The sequence below is a fragment of the Melanerpes formicivorus genome, unplaced genomic scaffold (assembly GCF_026170545.1).
Source record: "Melanerpes formicivorus ecotype bairdi unplaced genomic scaffold, bMelFor1.0.p_v2 SCAF_14, whole genome shotgun sequence".
Lineage (NCBI taxonomy): Eukaryota > Metazoa > Chordata > Aves > Piciformes > Picidae > Melanerpes > Melanerpes formicivorus.
In genome coordinates this window covers 17,491,261-17,519,190 of record NW_027142366.1, presented here as the reverse complement: position 1 = coordinate 17,519,190, position 27,930 = coordinate 17,491,261, and the positions used below count along the sequence as shown (strand labels likewise).

General features: G+C 57.0%; 1 protein-coding gene across 2 annotated transcripts in view; it reads left to right on the top strand.

The window, feature by feature from the left end:
• Window positions 1-806: 806 nt before the first annotated feature.
• TBC1D24 (TBC1 domain family member 24) overlaps window positions 807-27,930 on the top strand; it is a 42,509-nt gene continuing 15,385 nt past the window's right edge. The window contains exons 1-3 of one of the 2 annotated variants that reach the window (XM_068147245.1): window positions 807-866; window positions 14,245-15,270; window positions 18,415-18,432. In XM_068147245.1, the coding sequence (XP_068003346.1) occupies window positions 14,312-15,270; window positions 18,415-18,432 (977 nt within the window). In that variant the 5' untranslated portion in view covers window positions 807-866; window positions 14,245-14,311. The remainder of the gene's footprint in view (window positions 867-14,244; window positions 15,271-18,414; window positions 18,433-27,930) is intronic. The other variant, XM_068147246.1, reaches the window with a different exon arrangement.

Sequence of the window (27,930 nt, the reverse complement as noted above, 5' to 3'; positions counted from 1 at the left end):
GGCCGGGACCCCTCGCCCTTCTCTAGAACCCCGACGACCCCGCACCCTTCCCCAACACCCCGCCGAGACCCCTCGCCCTTCCCCGGGACCCCGCCAACCCCGTCGGGACCCCGCCGGGACCCCTCGCCCTTCCCCGGGACCCCGCCGGGACTCCGCACCCTTCCCCGGGACCCCGCCGGGACCCCTCGCCCTTCCCCGGCACCCCGCCAACCTCGCCGGGACCCCTCGCCCTTCCCCAGCACCCCGCCGACCCCCCTCGCCCTTCCCCGGGACCCCACCAACCCCGTCGGGACCCCGCACCCTTCCCCGGCACCCCGCCAACCCCGCCGGGACCCCTCGCCCTTCCCCGGCACCCCGCAAACCTCGCCGGGACCACTCGCCCTTCCCCGGGACCCCGCCAACCCTGCCGGGATCTCTCGCCCTTCCCCGGCACCCCGCCGACCCCGCCGGGACCCCTCGCCCTTCCCCGAGACCCCGCCGACCCCGCCGGCAGCCCTCGCCCTTCCCCGGCACCCCGCCGACCCCGCCGGGACCCCTCGCCCTTCCCCGGCACCCCGCCGACCCCGTCGGGACCCCTCGCCCTTCCCCGGCACCCCGCCGACCCCGCCGGGACCCCTCGCCCTTCCCCGCCGACCCCGCCGGGATCTCTCGCCCTTCCCCGGCACCCCGCCGGCAGCCCTCGCCGCCCCCTCCCCGCTGCCGCTCGCGCCGAGCCTCAACCCCGGGACTCCGCGCACGTGCCCGCGCCGCGCGGCGCAGCGCCTGCGCGCCCCCGCAGCCTGTCCTGTGCGCATGCGCCGGGCGCCGCTCCGCGCCCCGGTCCCGCCCGAGGCGGCCTGACAGGCAAGGCAGCGGCGGCGGCTTCGGTAAGGGCGGGATGCCGCGGGCGCGCACACGCCTGCAGCGGGGCCGGCTTGGGGATGGGATACGGTGCCGGGCGGCGGGGCCTTCCCGACGAGCAGCCGGGCAGGAGCGGGAGGGGGCCTGCCCCGAGCCCGGCCTTCGCCGGGCCCCCTTTGGGGGGCTGCGCTCTGGGAGTCGGCGCTGGGCCGCGGGGCCGACGTGTCCGGGGAGGAGCTGCCAGGGGAGGGGAGGGGAGGCATGCGTGACCCCTGCGGGAGCTGTCCCCTCCGCTGGCAGCCGGCCCCGGGAGGCTCTGGGTTTAGCCTCTTAGGCGGTGCCTGTGCGCGGAGCCTCCCGGGGGCGGTTAAAGGGCCTGGGGGTCTCTGGGCACCACCGAGCCGCTGGAGGCTGCGCTGTGCCCTCGGGCGTGGGACGGAGCCGGCCAGGGGCTGGGGCCTGGGTGGGTCCTCTCCTTACGGGGGATCCTCTGCCAGGCACTCGCCGTGCACAGCTGCTCCAGGGGCAGCTGAAGGGCTCCGAACCCACAGCTCGTGTCCTCCGTGTTCCTGACCATTCCAAATGTCTTATCCCTTGAAATGGTGTCGGGAGCTGATTGTGTTTGTCTAGGGGCTGCTCTCGGATGTGTCCGTGCAGCACGTCCTTGGTGGCTGGTGCTGCTGGGCTGATGGGGCTGGTATCTGGACACGGGGGTTAGGCTACCCGCCAGAACTTGCCAAAACGTTCCTCAGCCTCTCTGGGCTTTGACCAGAGCGACTGAGTGGCCACCGAATGCTTTGGCTGGCTCCAGCCCCGGGAGGGGTCTGGGGGCAGCAGGGAGGATGGCAGCTGGCAGGCGCCGTGGGAGGCTCTGCATCGAGCGGTGGTGTCTGAAAGGTTTGCATCTCTCCTGTTGAATTCCTGCGGGAAGCTGCAGCATCTGCAAGCTTTTCTGGCTCGCAGGGAATCCCAGTGTGATTGTCAGAACAGCCAGGAGGACCCAGAGCACAGAAATGACATGGATTGCATCGGGGGCTCTGTGTTACCAGAAAAGGGAATTCCCTGTAGGTAGAATTGCCTTCTTCATGCAATCTTTAGCAGTTAGAGTGTGTTGCAGGAGGCTTAGGGCATCACCCTCTACAGCTCCCTCAAAGGAGGTTGGAGCCAGGTGGGGGTTGGGCTCTTGTCACATTCAACAATTGACAGGACAAGAGGAAATAGCCTCAAGTTGTGCCGGGGGGGGTGAGTTCAGACTGAGCTTTACAGAATCACCAAGACCCCAAACACACTGCCTCTGGAAGCTCTCTGCTGTTAGACTCTAACTCAGCAGAGCAAAACTAGAAGGGGGTAGATTCAGTTTGGATGTCAGGAAGAAGTTCTTCACCATGAGGGTGGTGAGAGACTGGCACAGGTTGCCCAGGGAGGTGGTGGAAGGTGCCCAGAGAAGGGCCACGAGGATGAGCAACGGGCTGGAGCTGCTCTGCTCTGGAGACAGACTGAGAGAGTCTGGAGAGGAGAAGGCTCCCAGGAAACCTTACTGTGGCCTTCCAGGATCTGAAGGGGGCTATGAGAAAGCTGGGGAGGGACTTAGATCATAGAATCAATAAGGTTGGAACAGACCTCAAAGATCATCAAGTCCAACCTGGCACCACAGACCTCATGACTAAACCACGGCACCAAGTGCTACGTCCAGTCCGCTCTTGAACACCTCCAGGCACGGTGACTCCCACACCTCCCTGGGCAACACATTCCAATGGCTAACGATTAGGAACGATTTCTTCCCAGCAAGGGTCCTCAGGCACTGGAATCGGCTGCCCAGGGAGGTGGTGGAGTCCCCATCCCCGAAGGTGTTTAAAAGCTGCAGAGTTGTGGTGCTGAAGGATGTGGTTTAGTGGCAGCGGCTTAGCGGCAGCGAGCTCTGGGCGACCTCTTGGACTTTCCTTGTCTCAAAGGTCTCTTCCAAGCTCAGCAGTTCTGCGATTTTTGCAGGAGCAGCACTGAGCACTGGAATCCCAGGACTCCAGCAGCGTTTTGTGTTAGCTCTTCCTTGCTAGCCAGCAATACATGATCCCTCTGTGCTTTGTCACGTGCGGAACGGCCGGGGATTGCATTACGCAGTAATTAGCTCCTGGGAATCTTTGTGCCGAGTGCCTTTGCTGTCATTGGGCCTTGAAGGATTGCAGGTGTTCCTGCAGCTGAAGTTTGACTGCCAGGGGAAGGCAGCTTTCTGCTTCTCCTTTTTATTTTGCTGTTAATAATTAAATGCTGCCAGGTAAATATTTCTAAGAGGTTGTCTGGGCACCTCTGACCTCTGCTCTTCCCTTTCACCAGGACCTTTGTTTCCTTCCTTTGGGTGCCTTGGCTTCTTCTCTCTGTTAAATCATGAAAGAGTGCTCTTCCCCTGACCAGCCTTCCCACTGGGACTGCTCACAAAAGCGATTCCTGCACTCAGATCACCCTGTCCATAAACCCAAGGCAGGCAAACACAGCCAGCCAGTCCACGCTGCACGTGTCCCTCCCCATCTCCAACACCAAGGTTATTGCAATCTGATAATGCTGCCCTGGCATTTATTTAGATCCTTCAGTGCTGAAGCTGGGCAGAGTTAGTGGCTAGCAAATCACAGGCAGCAGAGCATGGATTTAGTCCTTGCCATTCTTCTAGCTCTTTAGAAGACACCCTGCCCCGCTAGGCTGGGGAGGCCATTGAAGAAGCTGCTTGTGTTGGGCTGCCTCTCAGAGGAAGAAGGATGGATGCTAATGCTCCAAGTAAAGAAACTGCACTCATGATCTGAAAGGAAAACAAAAACTAGCTGTTTATATTCCATCTGAGCTGTGCTGGAGAGCTGAAGTGTCTGCTTGGTCAGGCAGCCCTTGCTGTGGGGGTTGCAATGTTGTGACACAGGTGGCTGGAGTGGGACTTCATGGGGGGGGGGGTTGTCCAAGCAGTGCTTCTCTTTAGCCATTGACTCCTTTAGCACTTGGCCAGGCAGGCACACAACCTTTCTGATATAAAACTAGACAGACCTAATTGCACTGCATGAATGATTGACTTGCTTGGAGTGGGAGCCTGTGCTGGAGGGGTCCAGCTGTGAGAGCAGCTCACTGAGGGCAGTGCACGAAGCGCTGCTGTCTGTGCTCCTTACAGGTAGATTGATGGATTCATAGAGTGCTTTGGGTTGGAAGGGACCTTAGATATCATCCAGTTCCAACCCCCTGCCGTGGCCAGGGACACCTCCCACTAAACCAGGTTGCTCAAGGCTTCATCCAACCTGGCTTTCAATGCTCCCAGGCTTGGGGGCCTCCACAGCTCTCTGATGAACCTGTTCCAGTGCCTCGTGGGGAAGAGTTTCCTCCTTGGGCAACAAGGCTGGGGAGGGGTCTGGAGCACAAGCCCTATGAGGAGAGGCTGAGGGAGCTGGGGTTGCTTAGCCTGGAGAAGAGGAGGCTCAGGGGAGACCTTATTGCTCTCTACAACTACCTGAAGGGAGGTTGTAGCCAGGAGGGAGGTGGTCTCTTCTCTCAAGCAACCCACAGCAGAACAAGAGGACACAGTCACAAGCTGCACCAGGGGAAGTTTAGGCTGGAGGTGAGGAGAAAGTTCTTTGCTGAGAGAGTTGTTAGCCATTGGGATGTGCTGCCCAGAGAGGTGGTGGAGTCCCCATCCCTGGAGGTGTTCAAGAGGGGATTGGATGTGGCACTCGGTGCCATGGGTTAGTCATGAGGTCTGTGGTGACAGGTTGGAGTCGATGATCTTTGAGGTCTCTTCCAACCTTGGTGTTTCTGTGATTCTCTGTGATTCTGTGATCTAAATCCAGCTTCTCCCAGTGTGAAGCCATTGCCCCTCATGCTGTTGCTGCATGCCTTGGTGTAGCTCATGGCTTGGAGAGGCTGTGACTGTCTGCAGGACAGCACATGTGGCCTTGTGCCAAGCTGTGTTGTCTCCAGGAAGCAGCTTGCCTGCTCCTTCTCACTGCAGTGCCAACCTTGGCAGGCAGCAGCCAGGGGCTCCTGTCAGCTGGGCTCTTGTTATGCTGTGGCCAAGCTACCTTAGCTTGGGGCCCTGCCCCCACTGCAGTTTGGGGTGCTCAGTGTCCCAGCAGCTTGGTGAATGGACAGGTGGAGAGTAGCCCAGAGTAGGAACCAAACTCTTCAGGGAGGAAATTCCTGGACTTGCTGTTGTGATACTGGATCACCCAAACTGTTGAGGAGGTACAGCCAGACACTGGTGAAACTGGTCAGGCAGTGGGTGGAAGAGGTTCAGGAGGTCTGTGCTGAGTGGTGGTGTCCTGATGATAGAGCCATAAACGTTGCCATTGTCTGGGAAATCCTTCTTGGCAAACAACTCTCAGATAGCAGAGAAGGTCGAGCCTCTGATTGTGTGTTCTGCTCCTAAGGATCTGGCTGTTCCCTTCCATGCTGTCAGCTGCTGTGCTGGACCTGAAGAGACTCTGAACAGCTGAGAAAGAAAACATGGTTGCAGCTACTCCTGTTGAGGAGGATGAGATAGGAGGGAGGGAAACAAATCTGTGTTCAACATGAGCAGCTGCAGGCATCATGGCTAAGAGGATAGGGTAGGATAGGATAGGATAGGATAGGATAGGATAGGATAGGATAGGATAGGATAGGATAGGATAGGATAGGATAGGATAGGATAGGATAGGATAGGATAGGATAGGATAGACCAGAATAAACCAGGTTGGAAAAGACCTTCAAGATCATCCAGTCCAACCTATCACCCAACACCATCTGATCAACTAAACCATGGCACCAAGCACCTCATCAAGTCTCCTCCTGAACACCTCCAGGGATGGGGACTCCATCACCTCCCCAGGCAGCACATTCCAATGGGCAATCACTCCCTCTGTGTAGAATTTCTTCCTAACCTCCTGCTTAAACCTCCCCTGGCACAGCTTGAGACTGTGTCCTCTTTTTCTGGGGCTGGCTGCCTGGGAGCAGAGCCCAACCCACCTGGCTCCAACCTCCCTTCAGGGAGTTGCAGAGAGCAAGAAGGTCTCCCCTGAGCCTCCTCTTCTGCAGGCTAAGCAACCCCAGCTCCCTCAGCCTCTCCTCACAGGGCTGTGCTCCAAACCCCTCACCAACTTCGTTGCCCTTCTCTGGACACCTTCCAGCAGGTCAACTTCCTTCCTGATCTGAGGGGCCCAGAACTGGACACAGGACTCAAGAGCAGTTCTGTCATCTCCCTCAGCTGGTGCAGAGCACCTGACACTGTTCCCCACTGCAGCCTGGTCTATAAATTGGAAAGATTTGATGGGTGGAGCCCTCAGTGGGTGAGGGATTGGCTGGATGGACCACTCAAAGAGCTGTGGTCAATGTCTTGATGTGTAAGTGGAGACCAGTGATGAGTGATGTTCCTCAGGGGTCAGCACTGGGACCAGTGCTGATTAACATCTTTGTCAGCCACATGGAGAGTGGGTTGGAGGCACACACAGCAGGTTTGCAGATGGCACCAAGCTGTGTGGTGGGGTCATGGTATCACAGTATCAGTCAGGGTTGAAAGGGACCCCAAGGATCATCTAGTTCCAACCCCCCTGCCATGGGCAGGTGAAAGTGGCAAGGAAGGAGCCTCTCTTCAGTTTTATTGGTGTCCCTTGGCTTTTTGCTAAGATGTAGGACTGAAAGCTCCTGATCTACAGCTTTGATCATGTTGCCCATCCAGTGTCCCCTCCCAAGGCTCTGCATTGTAGCACCTTCACCCATTTGGGAGCCATTAACCATTTGTTTGCCCTTCTGGTTTCCCACCAGAGCCTTTGGTTTGGTTTGCCAGCCTTTTACCTTCTTTGGGCTTTGTTGGTTTAGTTTGTACCTCTCCTAATGATCAGCAGAGCTCACAGAGCAGCAGTGACTGAGCAGGAGAAGTGCTTGTGCCAGGGCAGAGCAGGGGATGGGAAGGAGTTCTCTTCAATATCTTTATCAGTGGCCTGGACAAGGAGATCAAGGCACCCTCAGTAAGTTTGCAGGTGACACTAAATTGGGTGGCAGAGTTGACCTGCCTGGTATGAAGGCTCTGCAGAGGGATCTGGCCAGGCTGGAGCCATGGCTGAGGCCTTTGACACCGTCCCCCACAGCAAACTCCTGGCCAATCTTTCAGCCCCTGGCTTGGATGGGAGCACACTGCACTGGGTTAGGAACTGGCTGGAGGCTGAGCCCAGAGAGTGGTGGTGAATGGTGCCACAGCCAGCTGGCAGCCAGGCACCAGTGGTGTGCCCCAGGGATCAGTGCTGGGCCCCATGCTCTTTAACATCTTCATTGATGATCTGGATGAGGGCATTGAGTCCATCAGCAGTAAATGTGCAGATGACACCAAGCTGGGGGCAGGAGTTGATCTGCTGGAGGGTAGAGAGGCTCTGCAGAGGGACCTGGACAGGCTGGACAGATGGGCAGAGGCCAAGGGCAGGAGATTGAACACATCCAAGTGCCAGGGGCTGCACATTGGCCACAACAACCCCATGCAGAGCTACAGGCTGGGGGCAGAGTGGCTGAGAGCAGCCAGGCAGAGAGGGACCTGGGGGTGCTGGTTGATGGTAGGCTGAACATGAGCCTGCAGTGTGCCCAGGCAGCCAAGAGGGCCAATGGCATCCTGGCCTGCATCAGGAACAGTGTGGCCAGCAGGAGCAGGGAGGTCATTCTGCCCCTGTACACTGCACTGGTTAGGCCACACCTTGAGTCCTGTGTCCAGTTCTGGGCTCCTCAGTTTAGGAAGGAGGTTGACTTGCTGGAATGAGTCCGGAGAAGGGCAACGAAGTTGGTGAAGGGTCGGGAACACAAACCCTATGAGGAGAGGCTGAGGGAGCTGGGGTTGCTTAGCCTGGAGAAGAGGAGGCTCAGGGGAGACCTTCTTGCTCTCTCCAACTCCCTGAAGGGAGGTTGAAGCCAGGTGGGGGTTGGGCTCTGCTCCCAGGCACCCAGCACCAGAACAAGAGGATGCAGTCTCAGGCTGTGCCAGGGGAGGTTTAGGCTGGATGTTAGGAAGAAATTCTACACAGAGAGATTGCCCATTGGAATGTGCTGCCTGGGGAGGTGATGGAGTCACCATCATTGGAGGTGTTTAGGAGGAGACTTGATGGGGTGCTTGGTGCCATGGGTTAGTTGTTTAGGTGGGTTGGATTGGTTGATGGGTTGGACACGATGATCTTGAAGGTCTCTTCCAATCTATTCTATTCTATTTTATTCTATTCTATGTACAGGACTCAACATTTGGCCTTGTAGAATAGAATAGAATAGAATAGAATAGAATAGAATAGAATAGAATAGAATAGAATAGAATAGAATAGAATAGAATAGAATAGAAGAGACCTTCAAGATCATCGTGTCCAACCTATCATCCAGCACCACCCAACCAACTAAACCATGCAACCAAGCACCCTGTCAAGTCTCCTCCAGCAACGCCAGGAAGGCTCCAGGCTGGGGGCAGAGAGGCTGCAAAGTGCCCAGCAGAGAAAGCCCTGGGGGTGCTGGGTGCCAGCAGCTGGAGAGGAGCCAGGGGGTGCCCAGGGGGGCAAGAAGGGCAGCAGCAGCCTGGCCTGGAGCAGCAGTGGGGTGGCAGCAGGAGCAGGGCAGGGATTGTGCCTCTGGGCTGGGCACTGGGGAGGCCACAGCTTGAGTGCTGGGTTCAGCTCTGGGCTCCTCACTGCAGGAAGGAGATTGAGGAGCTGGAGCAGGGCCAGAGAAGGGCAAGAGAGCTGGGGAAGGGTCTGGGGAAGAGGGCTGGGGAGGAGCAGCTGAGGGAGCTGGGGGTGTTGAGCCTGGAGAAGAGGAGGCTGAGGGAGACCTCCTTGCTCTCTGCAGCTCCCTGAGAGGAGAACATAAAAAGCCAGCAGGGAGCAGCCGATGAATCCCTTGCTGGTGGTGGTGGCAAACCGGTATTGGAACATTATCCAGGCTGGTGCTGGTGGAGGCCAGCTGGTGCTGTGAAGAGCGCCCAGGGCAAGGCATCAGGAGGTCGAACTGCATTTAAGCTCATTAAAGCAATCCATCGAGCTGCGGTGGCGCCAGAGGGCAGCAGCCCATCCCGATTGCTGCGCTGCAAAGCTGAAGTGGTTGTGCTCGGCTCGATCCAGCGCTGAGTGGAGTGATTAATGCTGCCTCTGATTCACATCAGCCCACAATGGGTTGGGTCGAAAGGGACCTCAAAGATCAGCCAGCTCCAAGCCCCTGCCATGGGCAGGGACACCTCCCACCAGCCCAGGCTGCTCAAGGCCTCATCCAGCCTGGCTTTGAACACCTCCAGGGAGGGGACATCCACAGCCTCCCTGGGCAGCCTGTGCCAGAGTCTCCCCAGCCTCACTGCAAACAATTTCTTCCCAATCTCCAGTCTCAGTCTCTCCTCTTCCTGCTCCAAGTCATTGCCCCTTGTCCTCTCACTACAAAAGTCCCTCCCCAGCTGAGGAACCTGGGGCTGTTCAGTCTGGAGAAGAGGAGGCTGAGGGGAGGCCTCATTGCTTTCCACAACACCCTGAAGGGAGGTTAGAGCCAGCTGGGGCTTGGGCTCTGCTCCCTAGTCTCAGATGACAGAACGAGAGGCAATGGCCTGAAACTGTGCCAGGGGAGGGTTGGGTTGGAGAGGAGGAAAAATCTGTTTGCTGCAAGAGTGGTCAGGGCCTGGCAGAGGCTGCCCAGGGAGGTGGTGGAGTCCCCATGCCTGGAGGTGGTGCAGAAAGGAGAGGCCATGGCACTGGGGGCCAGGGTTTAGTGGCCATAGTGGGGCTGGGTTGCTGGCTGGCCTGGATGCTCTGGGAAGGCTTTTCCAGCCCAAACCATTCTGTGGTTCTCTTCTATGATGGGACTTTGTGTCACAGGCTCCTCCTCTGTGTCACTCCTTTGCTGACCCTCCAGCCTTCCATCTCTCTCCCTGTTCCACTTATGGGAGGGCACAACCAGTGAGCCCTTCACTACTGACCAGCTTTTGCTTCCCCTTCCCACCAGCTGAAAGTTAAACATTGCTCTTTGTAAGGCTGCCAGAAGGGAGAGAACTAGCCCAGGGTGAGGGAAGGGTGGGAGAAGTTTGGGAAGGGGTGGGAGGAGATGAAAGGTGGCTGCAGTTTCCCTCAGATGTCTTGAGCTCTTCTCCTTTGGCCAGTAACTGCTCCCATTTGAGGGCTGCTGGCTGCCAGCAGCTGCTGGCAGAGTGACAGGAGCTCTGCACCACTGCACTGAAGCACACTGATTCTGATGGGTTTGCAAGCACAGTTAAGAGCTGGTCATGCTCTGACAGCCTTGACAGTGCTCCTGGGCTTGGCTGTCATTTTTCTTGCAGCCTCTGGAGCTCTGAGGAGTGTGAGCAGCCAGGCCTGCTTGCTGAGCCAGCAGATTTACCTCAGCCCCAGGAGGTACAGGTCTGTGAGCTGGAATCAAACCTTCTGACAGCCTGAGCTCCATCCTGTACCCAGGGACTTCAGCAAGCTGGCTGAGCAGCACGGGCTGCACAAGGTCATGGAATCACAGATGGGTTTGGGTTGGAAGGGAGCTCAGAGCTTATCCAGTTCCAACCCCTGTGCAGGCAGCAGGGACACCTCCCGCCAGCCCAGGCTGCTCATCTAACCTGGCCTTGAACACCTACCTCCTCCCTGGAGGCATCCACAAGCTCCCTGGGCAGACTGTTCCAGTCTCTCCCCACCCTCACTGCAAAGAATTTCTTCCTCCTCTCCACTCTGTCTCCTCTCTCCCAGCTCAAAGCTCATTGTTCCTCATCCTGGCATTCCCAGCCCTTGTCCCAAGTCCCTCCCCAGCTCACCTGGAGCCCTTCAGGTACTGGAAGGCTGCTCTGAGCTCTCCCTGGAGCCTTCTGCAGGCTGAACAGTCTCAACTCTCCCAGCTTATCCCCATGGAGGAGCTTCTCCAGCCCTCTGATCATCTTCATGGCCTCCCTTGGACCCTCTCCAGCAGCTCCAGGTCCTTGTGCTGGGGGCCCCAGAGCTGGAGACAGTGCTGCAGGGGGGGTCTGAGCAGAGCAGAGGGGCAGAATCCCCTCTCTTATCCTGCTGCTCTCACCCTGCTTTGGCTGCAGCTCAGGGGTGCATTGGGTGCACTGGGACACAGCTGTACCATAAGCCTGGAGTCAACTGGCAGATCTCATGAGCTTGTGTTGTGAGCAGCTAGAGGCCAGGACCTGTTTGCTCAGCTGCTGGTGCTGCGGCAGCGGTGCTGGGTGTTGAGCTCTCAGTGGTGGTGGCAGCAGGCCCTCTAGAGGGGGCTTCCATCATAGGCTTTTCTGCAAGGGCAGCACCACACAAATAAGAAGCTTCTTGAAGGGGTTTTAAGATGACTTCAGCCTGTAGCACAGTCACAGGATAGTGGAGTGGGTTGGGTTGGAAGGGACCCTGGAGATCATCCAGTTCCAACCCCCTGCCATGGGCAGGGACCCCTCCCACCAGCACAGCTTGCTCAAGGCCTCATCCAGCCTGGCCTTCAAAACCTCCAGGGAGGAGGCAGCCACAGCCTCCTTGGGCAACCTGTGCCAGTCTCTCCCCACCCTCACTGCAAAGAATTTTTTCCTCCAGTCTCAATCTCTCCTCTTTCAGCTCAATAACTGGGGGCAATAACTGCACACCTGCAGGATGGCCAAGGGCTCAGGTCCAGCCAGCATGGATTTAGGAGGGGCAGGTCCTGCCTCTCCAACCTGAGCTCCTTCTATGATCAGGTGACCCGTCTGGTGGATGTGGGGCAGGCTGTGGATGTGGTCTGCCTGGACTGCAGCAAGGCCTTTGACACCATCCCCCACAGCAAACTGCTGGCCAAGCTGTCAGCCCCTGGCTTGGACAGCAGCACTCTGAGCTGGGTGAGGAACTGGCTGGAGGCTGAGCCCAGAGAGTGGTGGTGAATGGTGCCACAGCCAGCTGGCAGCCAGGCACCAGTGGTGTGCCCCAGGGATCAGTGCTGGGCCCTGTGCTCTTTAACATCTTCATTGATGATCTGGATGAGGGCATTGAGTGCATCAGCAGTAAATGTACAGATGACACCAAGCTGGGAGCAGATGTTGGTCAGTTAGAGGGCAGAAGGGCTCTGCAGAGGGACCTTGCCAGGCTGGACAGATGGGCAGAGGCCAACAGGATGGCATTCAACAAGTCCAAGTGCCAGGGGCTGCACTTTGGCCACACCAACCCCATGCAGAGCTACAGGCTGGGGTCAGAGTGGCTGAGAGCAGCCAGGCAGAGAGGGACCTGGGGGTGCTGATTGACAGCTGCCTGAACATGAGCCAGCAGTGTGCCCAGGTGGCCAAGAGGGCCAATGGCATCCTGGCCTGCATCAGGAATAGTGTGGCCAGCAGGAACAGGGAGGTCATTGTGCCCCTGTACTCTGCATTGGCTAGGCCACCCCTTGAGTCCTGTGTCCAGTTCTGGGCTCCTCAGTTTAAGAAGGACATTGAGAGACTTGAAGGTGTCCAGAGAAGGGCAACAAAGCTGGGGAGGGGTCTGGGGCACAGCCCTGGGAGGAGAGGCTGAGGGAGCTGGGGTTGCTTAGCTTGGAGAAGAGGAGGCTCAGGGGAGACCTCATTGCCCTCTACAACTACCTGAAGAGAAGTTGTAGCCGGGAAGAGCTTGGTCTCTTCTCCCAGGCAACCAGCAGCAGAACAAGAGGACACAGTCTCAAGCTGCGCCAGGGGAGGTTTAGACTTGAGGTGAGGAGGAAGTTCTTCACTGAGCGAGTCGTTCGTCATTGGGATGTGCTGCCCAGGGAGGTGGTGGAGTCCCCATCCCTGGAGGTGTTCCAGAGGGGATTGGATGTGGCACTTGGTGCCATGGATTAGTCATGGGGTCTGTGTTGATAGGTTGGACTCGATGATCCTCGAGGTCTCTTCCAACCTTAGTTATACTGTGAGACTGTGATACTGTGATACTGTTTGGAGTCACAGGCTTCAAGGAGAACTTCTTTGGTGTGAGGGTGCTGGAGGCCTGGAGCAGGCTGCCCAGAGAGGTTGTGGAGTCCTCTGAAGACTTTCAAGCCCCACCTGGATTCCTGTGTGAGCTGCCCTCGGGGCTCCTGTTCTGGCAGGGAGGTTGAACTCAATATCTGGAGGTCCCTTCGTGGTGGGTTAAGGCCCATTCTGAAAACAAAGGGGGGAGGGTTTGTGAGTGCTCTGCCCTCCCTGCAGGGCATTTACCCCCGGGAAACTGAGTCTGTTCCACTCCTCCCTCCCTGCCCAGCTACGTACAAAAGGGAAGGCACTGGGGTCATTAGTTGTCCTTTTGGCTCCTGCCTCTCCTGGATGAGAGCTACTGCAGCTGCCTGATCCTTCTCCCTGCTGCCTCCCTGCCTCTTCAGAGAGAGACTGGTTCTGTATTCTTGTTTCTTTGTGCCCCTCCCATCCATCCTTGCTCCTTGCCCTTGTGAACCTTTCCTGGTATTGTCATATATATATTGTCTAAAGAAAACTCTTTACCTCTCTACTTCCAAGCAGACTCCAAATCATTGCTGGGTGGATTTGCTACTTCCCTTTCCTTTTGTTTCCTCTCTGTTGGGAGGGAGGAGGGGGGGAGCAGGGGAGAGATTTTCAGCCTTGCCCCCATCTGAGCTCTTAACTCCCAGTTAAGGCTCAAACCACTACACCCTTCCAACCCCTACCTTGGAGAAGTCAACATGCAGAGATCCCTGCCTCAGCTTTGACCTTCAGCTGGGGGGATGCACTTCCCATGGAGATGTCCTCAGCTGTTGCTGGCCATTGCTGAGTTACTTCATGCTGAGTTACAGAGCAGAAGGAAGCAGCAACTTCCTTTGAGTGACTTTGCTGCAGAGGAGAGTTCAGGCCTTGCAGGAACAAGGTGGTGTAGCTGCTCCTGAAGGAGATGGGAGGTTGCCTCTTGCTGAGGCCTCTCTTTTCTGTTGCTTTGTATCATACTATCATAGAATCAGTCAGGGTTGGAAGGGACCACAAGGATGTCTTGATGTGTAAGTGGAGACCAGTGATGAGTGATGTTCCTCAGGGGTCAGCACTGGGACCAGTGCTGCTTAACATCTTTGTCAGCCACATGGAGAGTGGGATGGAGGTACCCACAGCAGGTTTGCAGATGGCACCAAGCTGTGTGGTGGGGTCATGGTATCATAGAATCAGTCAGTGTGGGAAGGGATCCCAAGGATCATCTAGTTCCAAGCCCCCTGCCATGGGCAGGGACACCCCACACTAGATCAGCCTGGCCAGAGCCTCAGCCAGCCTGGGCTCAAACACCTCAACCACCTCCCTGGACAACCCATTCCAGGGCTTCACCACTCTCATGGGGAAGAACTTCCTCCTCACCTCCAGCCTCAATCTCCCCACCTCCAGCTTCATTCCATTCCCCCTAGTCCTAGCACTCCCTGAGATCCTGAGCAGTCCCTCCCCAGCCTTCCTGTAGCCCCCCTCAGATACTGCAAGGCCACAACGAGGTCACCTGGGAGCCCTGTGTTTTGCAGGAGGAGCTGGGAGTCACTGGATGCCTGGCTGAGGTCCCCAGCCCCCTGCTATGCTGCTCCTGGCGCCATGGATGAGTACGGCCGCTTCGTGGACTGGGACAAGATGGAGGCCGGAGCCCAGAGCCAGGAGGGGAAGGAGCTGAGCTGCAGCGAGTTCCAGGAGCTGAAGCAGCTGGCCCGCCAGGGCTACTGGGCCAAGAGCCACGCGCTGAGGGCCAAGGCCTACCAGCGGCTGATCGGCGCCATCCCCTGCCGCACGGTGACGCCCGACGCCAGCGTCTACCGCGACATCGTGGGCAAGATCGTGGGCCGGCGCGGCGCCGGCTCCCTGCCCCTGCCCGAGTTCGTGGACGACAGCCTGGTGCCCACCTACTGCCTGAACGCCGAGGGCGTGGGGGCCGTGCGGAAGATCATCCTCTGCGTGGCCAACCAGTTCCCCGACATCTCCTTCTGCCCCGCGCTGCCCTCCGTCACCGCCCTGCTGCTGCACTACAGCCGGGACGAGGCCGAGTGCTTCGAGCAGGTCTGCCGCATCCTGGCCTGCAACGACCCCTCCCGGCGCCTCATCGACCAGACCTTCCTGGCCTTCGAGTCCTCCTGCATGACCTTCGGGGACCTGGTGAACAAGCACTGCCAGGCGGCGCACAAGCTGATGGTGGCGGTGGCGGAGGACGTGCTGGAGGTGTACTCGGACTGGCAGCGCTGGCTCTTCGGCGAGCTGCCCATGCCCTACGCCGCCAGGGTCTTCGACGTCTTCCTGGTGGAGGGCTACAAAGTGCTCTACAGGGTGGCCCTGGCCCTGCTCAAGTTCTTCCACAAGGTGCGGGGCGGGCGGCCCCTGGCGGCCGAGAGCATCCAGCAGGACATCCGGGCCTTCGTCAGGGACATCGGCAGCGCCGTGTCCCCCGAGCGGCTGCTGGAGAAGGCCTTCGCCATCCGCCTCTTCTCCCGCAAGGAGATCCAGCTGCTGCAGATGGCCAACGAGAAGGCGCTGCAGCAGAAGGGCATCACGGTCAAGCACAAGAGGTAGGGCTCCTGCCACGGGGGGCTGAGCTACCCCGGGGGGTTCCCAGCGGGACTGACCCTGGGTGCCTGGTGGGGAAGCTGTGCTGGGACATGCTGGTGGCTGTGCCCAGTGGGAGTGACCCAGCCAGCCCTGGGTGCCTGGTGGGGAAGCTCTGCTGGGACATGCTGGTGGCTGTGCCCAGTGGGAGTGACCCAGCCAGCCCTGGGTGCCTGGTGGGGAAGCTCTGCTGGGACATGCTGGTGGCTGTGCCCTGTGGGAGTGACCCAGCCAGCCCTGGGTGCCTGGTGGGGAAGCTCTGCTGGGACATGCTGGTGGCTGTGCCCTGTGGGAGTGACCCAGCCAGCCCTGGGTGCCTGGTGGGGAAGCTCTGCTGGGACATGCTGGTGGCTGTGCCCTGTGGGAGTGACCCAGCCAGCCCTGGGTGCTGTTAGGGAAGCTCTGCTGGGACATACTGGTGGCTGTGCCCAGTGGGAGTGACCCAGGCAGCCCTGGGTGCTGTTAGGGAAGCTCTGCTGGGGCATGCTGGTGGCTGTGCCCAGTGGGAGTGACCCAGCCAGCCCTGGGTGCTGTTAGGGAAGCTCTGCTGGGACATACTGGTGGCTGTGCCCAGTGGGAGTGACCCAGGCAGCCCTGGGTGCTGTTAGGGAAGCTCTGCTGGGGCATGCTGGTGGCTGTGCCCAGTGGGAGTGACCCAGCCAGCCCTGGGTGCCTGGTGGGGAAGCTCTTCTGGGACATGCTGGTGGCTGTGCCCAGTGGGAGTGACCCAGCCAGCCCTGGGTGCTGTCAGGGAAGCTCTGCTGGGGCATGCTGGTGGCTGTGCCCTGTGGGAGTGACCCAGCCAGCCCTGGGTGCCTGGTGGGGAAGCTCTGCTGGGACATGCTGGTGGCTGTGCCCAGTGGGAGTGACCCAGCCAGCCCTGGGTGCTGTCAGGGAAGCTCTGCTGGGGCATGCTGGTGGCTGTGCCCTGTGGGAGTGACCCAGCCAGCCCTGGGTGCTGTTAGGGAAGCTCTGCTGGGACATACTGGTGGCTGTGCCCAGTGGGAGTGACCCAGGCAGCCCTGGGTGCTGTTAGGGAAGCTCTGCTGGGGCATGCTGGTGGCTGTGCCCAGTGGGAGTGACCCAGCCAGCCCTGGGTGCTGTTAGGGAAGCTCTGCTGGGGCATGCTGGTGGCTGTGCCCAGTGGGAGTGACCCAGCCAGCCCTGGGTGCTGTTAGGGAAGCTCTGCTGGGACATGCTGGTGGCTGTGCCCAGTGGGAGTGACCCAGCCAGCCCTGGGTGCCTGGTGGGGAAGCTCTGCTGGGACATGCTGGTGGCTGTGCCCAGTGGGAGTGACCCAGCCAGCCCTGGGTGCTGTCAGGGAAGCTCTGCTGGGGCATGCTGGTGGCTGTGCCCTGTGGGAGTGACCCAGCCAGCCCTGGGTGCCTGGTGGGGAAGCTCTGCTGGGACATGCTGGTGGCTGTGCTGATTGCTTCTCTCTGTACCCTGTTGCTGTGGTTGCAGTGAGAGCTGTGAGTGAGTCCAAGAGATGCCAAGCAGGCTGCCATAGTTTGCTCAGTGATGAATTTCCAGTTCCTTTTCCCAGGTCCACATTCAGTGCAGGATTGTGTCCCCCAAGTGCCTTCACAGACTGCTTGTGGAGTGAAAGGCCTTTTGCTTTGGGACATTGATGCATCCCTTGGAAGGAAAGCAGCCAGATGTCCAAATATCCTTCTTGCCCAGGAAGTTGGTTGTGTGAAGTGGCCCTGTGGTGCTGCCAGCTCAGCAGCTTCTTCCCTGCCTCAGCTGGGAGTGTTTGGCTGAGCTGGGGAGGGTTTACCAGAGCCAGGCAGAAGTCAGTCTTATTTGCAGGGTTACTTTTAAACTGAGCCTGACTGCAAGGCTCCTCAAAGTGCAGAGGGACCTTGGGTAGGAGTTGGCTTCCTCTGTGGTGTGTGCATGGACCAGCAGCAACAATGATGTGCAGAGCAGGGGGAGGATCCTGACCCAAACCATTACTGCATCATGATGGGATGGCCTGGCTTGGAAGGCACCTCCAAAGGTCATCCAGTCCAACCCCCTGCAGTCAGCAAGGACACCTCCAGCTTGTCCAGCCTCACCTTAAGTATCTCCTTAACTGCCTCCCTGGGCAGCCTGTTTGCAGTGTTCCTCCAGCCTCATGGTGCAGAGCTTGTGCCTAACAGCCAAGCTCAGTCTGCTCTGCTCTCATTTCAGACCACTGCCTATCACTGCAGTCCCTCTGCAGCCTTCTGCAGCCCCTTCAGGTACTGGGAGGCTGCCCTGAGGTCTCCCTGCAGCCTTCTCCAGGCTGCACAGCCCCAACCCTCTCAGCCTGTCCCCCACAGGGAGGTTCTTCAGCCCTCTGATCATCTCTGTGGCCTCCTCTGGCCCCTCTCCAGCAGCTCCAGGTCCTTCCTGTGCTGGGGGCCCAGAGCCGGAGGCAGTGCTGCAGGTGGGGGCTGAGCAGAGCAGAGCAGAGGGGCAGAATCCCCTCCCTGTGCTGCTGCTCTCCCTGCTCTGGCTGCAGCTCAACACTCAGCTGGCTCTGGGCTGCCAGGGACCACTGCTGGCTCCTGGGGACTCTGTCACCAACTGACAGCCCCAAGGCCTTCTCAGCACTGCATCTGAGCCACTCCTTGGCCAGCCTGGCTTTGTGCTTGGGGTATCCCCCAGCACTCTCCTGCTGTGGGCTTGCCTCAGGCTGGATCCCAGAGTGGCTGCTGGAGCAATGAGCATTTCCCCAGCGCTCCTCAGGACCTGGGGGGAGCTCTGCCCAGCTGTGCTTGGGCTTTGCAGGTAGGTGATGAATCATCTTCCAGTCTGCAGGCAGATAGCAAAGCAAAAAGCAGGGGGGAAAAAGGAGCTATGAATTATTGCAACCTGTCTGTCTGTCTGTCTGGTGGTTGTTCTGGTGCTTGGCAGCTGGAATCAAACCTTGCTTTGTCTCTCTCCAGGCTGCTCTCAGTCACTGTGTGCTGGACCTAGGAACTCACTGATCTTCTCTGTCTTTTTTTTTTTGTTGTTTGTCTTTCTCCTTACCCCTCCTCCTCCTCCTCCTCCTCCTCCCCCTCCTACTCCCCCTCCTCCTCTTCCTCCTCCTCCTTCTTCTGTCCATCCCACCCCCACTGCACCCCTCCTGGCTGCAGTGTTGCATCTCCCCAAAGGTAGGTCAAACACTTGGGTCTCTGTGTTTTGCTCCTTCCCTCTGTCTTTGGCTGAGTGTTCTTCCTGGTGCTGCTGCTGGGGCAGGAGGAGGTGGGCAGCAAGCACAGCCTCTGGGTGCTGCTGGCTTAACACTGCTGCAGAGCTAGCTCAAGGGCTGTCAGCTGGGAGCCTGGGGGCCCAGCTGGGTAGCACAGCACTGCCACACAGCCATGCAGGCCTCTGTTGCCACAGAGTCATAGAACTCTTTGGAAAAGCCCTCCAGGATCCTCCAGGCCAACCAGCAACCCAACCCCCCCATGGCCACCAAACCCTGGCCCCAGCTGCCATGGCCACAGCTTTCTGCACCACCTCCAGAGATGGGGACTCCACCACCTCCCTGGGCAGCCTCTGCCAGGCCCTGACCACTCTGGCAGCAAAGAAAAGTTTCCTAATCTCCAATCTGAACCTCCCCTGGCACAGTTTCAGGCCATTGCCTCTCCTTCTCTCCCCTGAGCCTAGGAAGCAGAGCCCAAGCCCCAGCTGGCTGCAGCCTCCTCTCAGGGAGCTGCAGAGAGCAAGGAGGTCTCCCTCAGCCTCCTCTTCTCCAGGCTCAACACCCCCAGCTCCCTCAGCTGCTCCTCCCCAGCCCTCTTCCCCAGACCCTTCCCCAGCTCTCTTGCCCTTCTCTGGCCCTGCTCCAGCTCCTCAATCTCCTTCCTGCAGTGAGGAGCCCAGAGCTGAACCCAGCACTCAAGCTGTGGCCTCCCCAGTGCCCAGCCCAGAGGCACAATCCCTGCCCTGCTCCTGCTGCCACCCCACTGCTGCTCCAGCCCAGGCTGCTGCTGCCCTTCTTGCCCCCCTGGGCACCCCCTGGCTCCTCTCCAGCTGCTGGCACCCAGCACCCCCAGGGCCTTCTCTGCTGGGCACTTTGCAGCCACTCTGCCCCCAGCCTGGAGCCTTCCTGGGGTGGTTGTGACCCAAGGGCAGGACCCAGCCCTTGGCCCTGTTGAACCTCATCCCCTTGGCCTCAGCCATGGCTGCAGCCTGGCCAGGGCCCTCTGCACAGCCTCCTGCCCTGCAGCAGATCAATTCTGCCACCCAGTTCGGTGCCATCTGCCAGCTGCCTGAGGCTGCCTCCATGCCCTCACCCTCTCTGATCAGAGAGCTGTGCCCAGTGCTGAGCCCTGGGAAGCACCACTGGTGGGTGGCCACCAGCTGCAGCTAACTCCATGCCCCCCCACTCTCTGGGCCCAGCCCTCAGCCAGTTCTCAGCCCAGAGTGGCAGAAGCAGTTAGCAGTGGGATGTGAGTCCTTTCTGCACCAGAAGGGAGAGTCTGAGCAGCTGCAGTAACACACTGTCAGAAGTGGCAGGTGATGCCCCACAGCCACCCCTGCTACAGCTGTGAGATGCCCTCAGCTGCTGCTCTTCTTTGCAGGCTTCCTGCAGTTTGGTGGAAGTGAGGCCAGCCTGGCACACTCCTCACAGCCCCCTGCCTCTGTTCTTGCTGGGGCCTGGGGCGTTGGAAGCAGGGAGTGACTTTGGAGAGCTCAGGGCTGTTCCCCTGTGTCAAGGAGTGCAGAGTCACTCAGCCATAGAGCATTCATGCTTAATGAAGTCATTCATCAAGGCCTGGCCTGAAAAGCAAACCTTACAGAACAGAGCCCAGTGGATTGTGATGCCTGATAAGCAGAGAGCTTGGAAGGGAGACAGCTGCCCTGGGACTATTAACTGCCACAGCTGCATGAGCTTCATAGAATCATAGGGCTGGGAGGGAGCTCAAGGCTCAGCCAGCTCCAACCCCCTGCCATGGCCAGGGACACCTCACACCACAGCAGGTTGCTCACAGCCACCTCCAGCCTGGCTGCAAACACCTCCAGGCAGGAGGCTTCCACCACCTCCCTGGGCAACCTGGGCCAGGCTCTCACCACCCTCCTGGCCAACAACTTCTTCCTCACAGCCAATCTCCATCTCCCCACTTCTAGTTCTGCTCCACCCCCCCCCAGTCCTATCCCTCCCTGCCCCCCTCCAAAGTCCCTCCCCAGCTTTCCTGGAGCCCCCTGCAGATCCTGGAAGGCCACAAGGAGGTCTCCTGGGAGCCTTCTCCTCTCCAGCCTGCACAACCCCAACTCTCTCAGGCTGTGCTCACAGCAGAGCAGCTCCAGCCCTCTGCTCCTCCTCCTGGCCCTGCTCTGGACACCTTCCAGCCCCTCCAGAGCCTTCCTGGCACAGAGGCTCCAGAGCTGGCCCCAGAGCTGCAGCTGTGGTCTCAGCAGAGTGGAGCAGAGGGGCAGAATCCCCTCCCTGGCCCTGCTGGCCACACTTCTCTTGCTGCAGCCCAGGCTCTGCTTGGCTCTCTGGGCTGCCAGTGCTCCCTGCTGGCTCCTGCTGAGCTTCTCCTCCCCCAGCACCCCCAAGGCCTTTCCTTCAGGGCTGCTCTCCAGCCAGTCCCTGCCCAGCCTATAGCAGTGCCTGGGATTGCCCTGCCCCAGCTGCAGGACCTTGCCCTTGGCCTTGTTGACCCTCATGAGGTTGTCCTGGGCCCAGCTCTGCAGCCTGTGCAGGTCTCTCAAGCTTCAGTTCCTGCCTTGGACAGCCCTCTGGCCTTGTCTCAGGTCACAGAATCCTGGGATGGCTTAGGTTGGAGGGGACCTCAGAGCTCATCTGCTGCAACCTCCCATTCATGGGCAGGGACACCCTCCACTAGTCCAGGCTGCTCAAGGCCCCATCCAGCCTGGCCCTGAGCACCCCCAAGGAGGAGGCATCCTCAGGCTCCCTGGGCAACCTGTGCCAGTGTCTCACCCCCCTCAGTGGAACAGTTTATTGCTAAGTCCCAGTGTCAGTGGTGAGGATGTTTGCAGAGGGGATGTGCCTCCTGCCAGGCAAAGCTGTCCACAGCTGAGCCCTGCCCTCCAGTGGCATCTGGGTAAGGAGCTTCAAATCAGCACTTCAGAGTGGCCAGGAGAAGGAACAGGCAAAAGAGAGGCTGCATGGGGGCTGGGAGGAACAAGGACTTCTGGTTAGTTGCCCAAACTGATCCCAGCAGAGTGACAAATGCACAGAGCAGGGAGGCTGGCTTGGATGAGGAAGCTTCAAACTGTTTGGATGTTTGTTAATTAACCTAATTATCATAGTATCACAGTATCAGTCAGGGTTGGAAGGGACCACAAGGATCATCTAGTTCCAACCCCCCTGCCATGGGCAGGGACACCCCACACTAGATCAGCCTGGCCAGAGCCTCAGCCAGCCTGGGCTTAAACACCTCCAGGGATGGGGCCCCAACCACCTCCCTGGACAACCCATTCCAGGGCTTCACCACTCTCATGGGGAAGAACTTCCTCCTCACCTCCAGCCTGAATCTCCCCACCTCCAGCTTCATTCCATTCCCCCTAGTCCTATCACTCCCTGAGATCCTTGCTCTCCTCCAGAAGTCCGCTCTAAGAAACTAGCTGCCTGCCCTGGCTGCTCTTTAATTCCTCAGGTGTGGGGAAAAGCCTAATTTCTGGTGAGCTGAAGCCAAGGCTCTGCTCCCTGCTGCCACCACTCTTCAGCTGCAGACCCAACAGGACCAGGAGATCTCAGCCCTAAAGTGAGGTTCTGAAGATAGGAGCAGATGTTGGTCAGTGAGAGGGCAGAAGGGCTCTGCAGAGGGACCTCGACAGACTGGACAGATGGGCAGAGGCCAACAGGATGGCATTCAACAAGTCCAAGTGCCAGGGGCTGCACTTTGGCTATGGCAATCCCCAGGCAGAGCTACAGGCTGGGGGCAGAGTGGCTGAGAGCTGCCAAACAGAGAGGGACCTGGGGGTGCTGATTGACAGCTGCCTGAACATGAGCCAGCAGTGTGCCCACGGGGCCAAGAGGGCCAATGGCATCCTGGCCTGCATCAGGAAGAGTGTGGCCAGCAGGAGCAGGGAAGTCCTTGTGCCCTGTGCTCAGCACTGCTGAGGCCATCCCTTGAGTCCTGTGTCCAGCTCTGGGCTCCTCAGCTCAAGAAGGACATTGAGAGACTTGAAGGTGTCCAGAGAAGGGCAACAAAGCTGGGGAGGGGTCTGGGGCACAGCCCTGTGAGGAGAGGCTGAGGGAGCTGGGGTTGCTTAGCCTGGAGAAGAGGAGCCTCATTGCCCTCTACAACTACCTGAAGGGAGGCTGTAGCTGGGAAGGGGTTGGGCTCTTCTCCCAGGCAGCCAGCAGCAGAACAAGAGGACACAGTCTCAAGCTGTGCCAGGGGAGGTTTAGACTCGAGGTGAGGAGAAAGTTCTTCACCGAGCGAGTCATTCGTCATTGGAATGTGCTGCCCAGGGAGGTGGTGGAGTCCCCATCCCTGGAGGTGTTCAAGAGGGGATTGGATGTGGCACTTGGTGCCATGGATTAGTCATGAGGTCTGTGTTGATAGGTTGGACTCGATGATCCTCGAGGTCCTTTCCAACCTAAGTGATACTGTGAGACTGTGAAGATGTGGGGTCAAGGCTTGGCTCATCCTCTGCTTCTTGGTCTCCCTGGGCCTCAGCTTGCTTTGTTGCACAAACAATGTCCCAGTCAGTGACACTGGAGGTTGTTAGCCCCCAGGCTGCAGCTTGCTTCAGTAGGAGTCCATGTGAGCTCCTTGCTGATTAAATGGAGTCATAGAATGGTCTGGGTTGGAAGGGGCCTCCAAAGCTCATCCAGTCCAAGCCCCCCTGCAGTCAGCAAGGACATCCTCCACCAGATCAGGTTGCGCAGAGCCCTCTCCAGCCTCACCTTGAATATCTCCAGGGATGGAGCCTCAGCCACCTCCCTGGGCAACCTGTGGCAGTGTTCCAGCAGCCTCATGGTAAAGAGCTTGTTCCTAATACTTCAGCAGGTTTGCTGATGACACCAAGCTGTGTGGTGCAGCAGACAGCTGGAAGGAAGGGATCCATCCAGAGGGACCTGGACAGGCTGGAGAGGTGGGCACAAGCCAACCTCAGGAGGTTCAACAAGACCAAAGGCAGGGTCCTACATCTGGGTCGATGCAATCCCAGGCACAAATCCAGGCTGGGCAGTGACTGGCTGGAAAGCAGCCCTGAGGAGAGAGACTTGGGGGTGCTGGGGGAGGAGAAGCTCACCAGGAGCTCTCAGTGTGCACTTGCAGCCCACAAAGCCAATCAGATCCTGGGCTGCATCAGGAGAAGTGTGGCCAGCAGGGCAAGGGAGGTGATTCTCCCCCTCTGCTCAGCTCTGGGGAGACCCCACCTGGAGTACTGCCTCCAGTTCTGGAGCCCCTATGACAAGAGGGATCTGGAGGTGCTGGAAGGTGTCCAGAGCAGGGCCAGGAGGATTAGCAGAGGGCTGGAGCACCTCTCCTGTGAGGACAGACTGAAGGAGTTGGGGCTGTGCAGTCTGGAGAAGAGAAGGCTCCAAGGTGACCTAATTGTGGCCTCCCAGGATCTGAAGGGGGCTACAGGAAGGCTGGGGAGGGACTGCTCAGGATCTCGGTCAGTGATAGGACTAGGGGGAATGGAATGAAGCTGGAGGTGGGGAGATTCAGGCTGGAGGTGAGGAGGAAGTTCTTCCCCATGAGAGTGGTGAAGCCCTGGAATGGGTTGTCCAGGGAGGTGGTTGGGGCCCTGTCCCTGGAGGTGTTTAAGCCCAGGCTGGCTGAGGCTCTGGCCAGGCTGATCTAGTGTGGGGTGTCCCTGCCCATGGCAAGGGGGTTGGAACTGGATGATCCTTGTGGTCCCTTCCAACCCTGACTGATACTATGATACTTGCAGCTGTGAAGGTGGAGGCTTGATTTTGCTGGAGGAATCAGAGACTCACAGAATGGGAGGGGTTGGAAGGGACCTCTGGAGATCATCCAACCCAACCCCCCTGCCAGAGCAGGAGCACCCAGGGCAGCTCACACAGGAACACATCCAGGTGGAGCTTCAAAGTCTCCATACCAGGAGACTCCACAACCTCTCTGGGCAGCCCCAGGAACTGGCAGATGCTTGCAGCTGAGCCCTTGCATGCAGAGCAAACTGCCTGCAGCTTCTCAGTGAATGCCTGCCCAGCAGCTCAGTGTCTTGTGCAAGCTCCTTTGTCACCTCCACCATGGACTTGGCTGCCACTTCTGCATTTTAAGTCTAACATCAGCCATGGGTGCACTAACCACTGTTTAATCCCCAGGCTCAGAGGCTGTGTGCTGCTTTAACCTGAGAGCTGAAGGCTGCTTGGGATGATGATGATGATGTTTAGCATTGTTACCCTCAGGTGTTTCAAGGCCATGAATGAGTCCTTAGCTGTGTACCCTCTGGGCACTGATGGGGGTTTGCATTCCAGGGTGTCCTGAGTCCCACTTGCCAGGCTCTGTCTGTAACCACGAGCCTGGGAACTTCTTGGGCTCTTAATGAAGTGGAAGTCAGTGGCAATGAGATGGTTCCAAGAGGTGAACCTTGCCAAGAGCTTCAAAGATTTGCCTTGGAGTAAAAGTCTTAAGCTTGGTAAAAGCACTGATTCCCCTAGGCTTTCTGAGGGGGGAGGAATGCTCCTAGCTCCAGCATGCAGGCAAGACCTCAGAGGGGAATAAAGCACTCCCTGGGCCTTTCAGAGCCTGGCTGCTCCTTTGGGTGCTTAACTCCAGTGCCAGGGAGGCTGCCTCAGGCAGCACACACAACCTCCTAGAATAGAATAGAAAATAGAATAGCATAGAATACAATAGACTGGAATAGAATGAAATAGAGTAGAATGGCAGTGGAGCAGAGTAGAATGGAAGTGGAGCAGAGTAGAATGGAGCAGAGTAAAATGGAGTAGGGCAGAGTAGAGTGGAGCAGAGCAGAGTAGAATGGAGTAGAGCAGAGTAGAATGGAAGTAGAGCAGAGTAGAATGGAGTAGGACAGACTAGAGTGGAGCAGAGCAGAGTAGAATGGAGTAGAGCAGAGTAGAATGGAAGTAGAGCAGAGTAGAATGAAGTAGAGCAGAGTAGAATGGAAGTAGAGCAGAATGAAGTAGAGCAGAATGAAGTAGAGCAGAGTAGAATGGAAGTAGAGCAGAATGAAGTAGAGCAGAGTAGAATGGAAGTAGAGCAGAATGAAGTAGAGCAGAGTAGAATGGAAGTAGAGCAGAATGAAGTAGAGCAGAATGAAGTAGAGCAGAGCAGAATGAAGTAGAGCAGAATGAAGTAGAGCAGAGTAGAATGGAGTAGAGTAGAATGGAATAGAGCAGAGCAGAATGGAGTAGAGCAGAGTAGAATGAAATAGAGCAGAGTAGAATGGAAGTAGAGCAGAGTAGAATGGAAGTAGAGCAGAATGAAGTAGAGCAGAATGAAGTAGAGCAAAGTAGAATGGAGTAGAGCAGAATAAAGTAGAGAAGAGTAGAGTGGGGTAGAGCAGAGTAGAATGGAAGTAGAGCAGAGTAGAATGGAGTAGAGCAGAATGAAGTAGAACAGAGTAGAATGAAGTAGAGCAGAGTAGAATGGAAGTAGAGCAGAATGAAGTAGAGCAGAGTAGAATGGAGTAGAGCAGAATGAAGTAGAGCAGAATGAAGTAGAGCAAAGTAGAATGGAGTAGAGCAGAATAAAGTAGAGAAGAGTAGAGTGGGGTAGAGCAGAGTAGAATGGAAGTAGAGCAGAGTAGAATGGAGTAGAGCAGAATGAAGTAGAGCAGAGTAGAATGAAGTAGAGCAGAGTAGAATGGAAGTAGAGCAGAATGAAGTAGAGCAGAGTAGAATGGAGTAGAGCAGAATGAAATAGAGAAGAGTGGAGTAGAGCAGAGTAGAATGGAGTAGAGCAGAGTAGAATGGAAGTAGAGCAGAGTAGAATGGAGTAGAGCAGAATGAAGTAGAGTAGAGTAGAATGGAGTAGAGTGGAGTAGAGTAGAATGGAAGTAGAGCAGAGTAGAGTGGAGCAGAGTAGAATGGAAGTAGAGCAGAGCAGAAGGGAGTAGAGTAGAATGGAAGTAGAGCAGAGTAGAGTGGAGCAGAGTAGAATGGAGTAGAGCAGAATGAAATAGAGAAGAGTGGAGTAGAGCAGAGTAGAATGGAGTAGAGCAGAGTAGAATGGAAGTAGAGCAGAGTAGAATGGAGTAGAGCAGAATGAAGTAGAGTAGAGTAGAATGGAGTAGAGTGGAGTAGAGTAGAATGGAAGTAGAGCAGAGCAGAAGGGAGTAGAGCAGAATGAAGTAGAGTAGAGTAGAATGGAGTAGAGTGGAGTAGAGTAGAATGGAAGTAGAGCAGAGTAGAGTGGAGCAGAGTAGAATGGAAGTAGAGCAGAGTAGAATGGAGCAGAGTAGAATGGAAGTAGAGCAGAGTAGAGTGGAGCAGAGTAGAATGGAAGTAGAGCAGAGTAGAATGGAGTAGAGCAGAATGAAGTAGAGTAGAGTAGAATGGAGTAGAGTGGAGTAGAGTAGAATGGAAGTAGAGCAGAGTAGAGTGGAGCAGAGTAGAATGGAAGTAGAGCAGAGCAGAAGGGAGTAGAGCAGAGTAGAATGGAAGTAGAGCAGAATGGAGTAGAGCAGAATGAAATAGAGAAGAGTAGAGTGGAGTAGAGCAGAGTAGAATGGAAGTAGAGCAGAATGAAGTAGAGCAGAGTAGAATGGAGTAGAGTAGAATGGAGCAGAGTAGAATGGAAGTAGAGCAGAGTAGAATGGAAGTAGAGCAGAGTAGAATGAAGTAGAGCAGAGTAGAATGGAAGTAGAGCAGAATGAAGTAGAGCAGAGTAGAATGGAGTAGAGTAGAATGGAGCAGAGTAGAATGGAAGTAGAGCAGAGTAGAATGGAAGTAGAGCAGAGTAGAATGAAGTAGAGCAGAGTAGAATGGAAGTATAGCAGAATGAAGTAGAGCAGAGTAGAATGGAGTAGAGCAGAATGAAGTAGAGCAGAATGAAGTAGAGCAGAGTAGAATGGAGTAGAGCAGAATAAAGTAGGGAAGAGTAGAGTGGGGTAGAGCAGAGTAGAATGGAAGTAGAGCAGAGCAGAATGGAGTAGAGTGGAGTAGAGTAGAATGGAAGTAGAGCAGAGTAGAATGGGAGAGTAGAGTAGAATGGAAGTAGAGCAGAGTAGAATGGAAGAGTAGAGTAGAATGGAGTAGAGTGGAATAGAATAGAATAGAATAGAATAGAATAGAATAGAATAGAATAGAATAGAATAGAATAGAATAGAATAGAATAGAATAGAATAGAGTAGAGTAGAGTAGAGTAGAGTAGAGTAGAGTAGAGTAGAATAGAATAGAGTAGATAGAATAGAGTAGAATAGAATAGAATACACCAGACCAGACCAGGTTGGAAGAGACCTTCAAACCTGATCTCTCTCAGGTCATAGCCATCCCAGCTGGCCCTCCATTCTGTCCTCTGCCTTTAAGGGAAGAGGAACTGCTCCAGGTCCTCCAGGCAGGCCAGGTCACTGCCTCTGGAGGCCTAGGGTGTAGTTGGTTACCCTCACAAAGTCATGGCCTTCTAAGCCCCTGGGCTGGAGCTTTGAACCCACGCCGTGTCTGCCAGGGTCTTCCAGAGTTCAGCTGCCTTTGTGTGTTGCTGTCCAGCAGTGCAAAACCTGCTGTTGTTGTGCCACTCTTGTTTCTGAGTGCT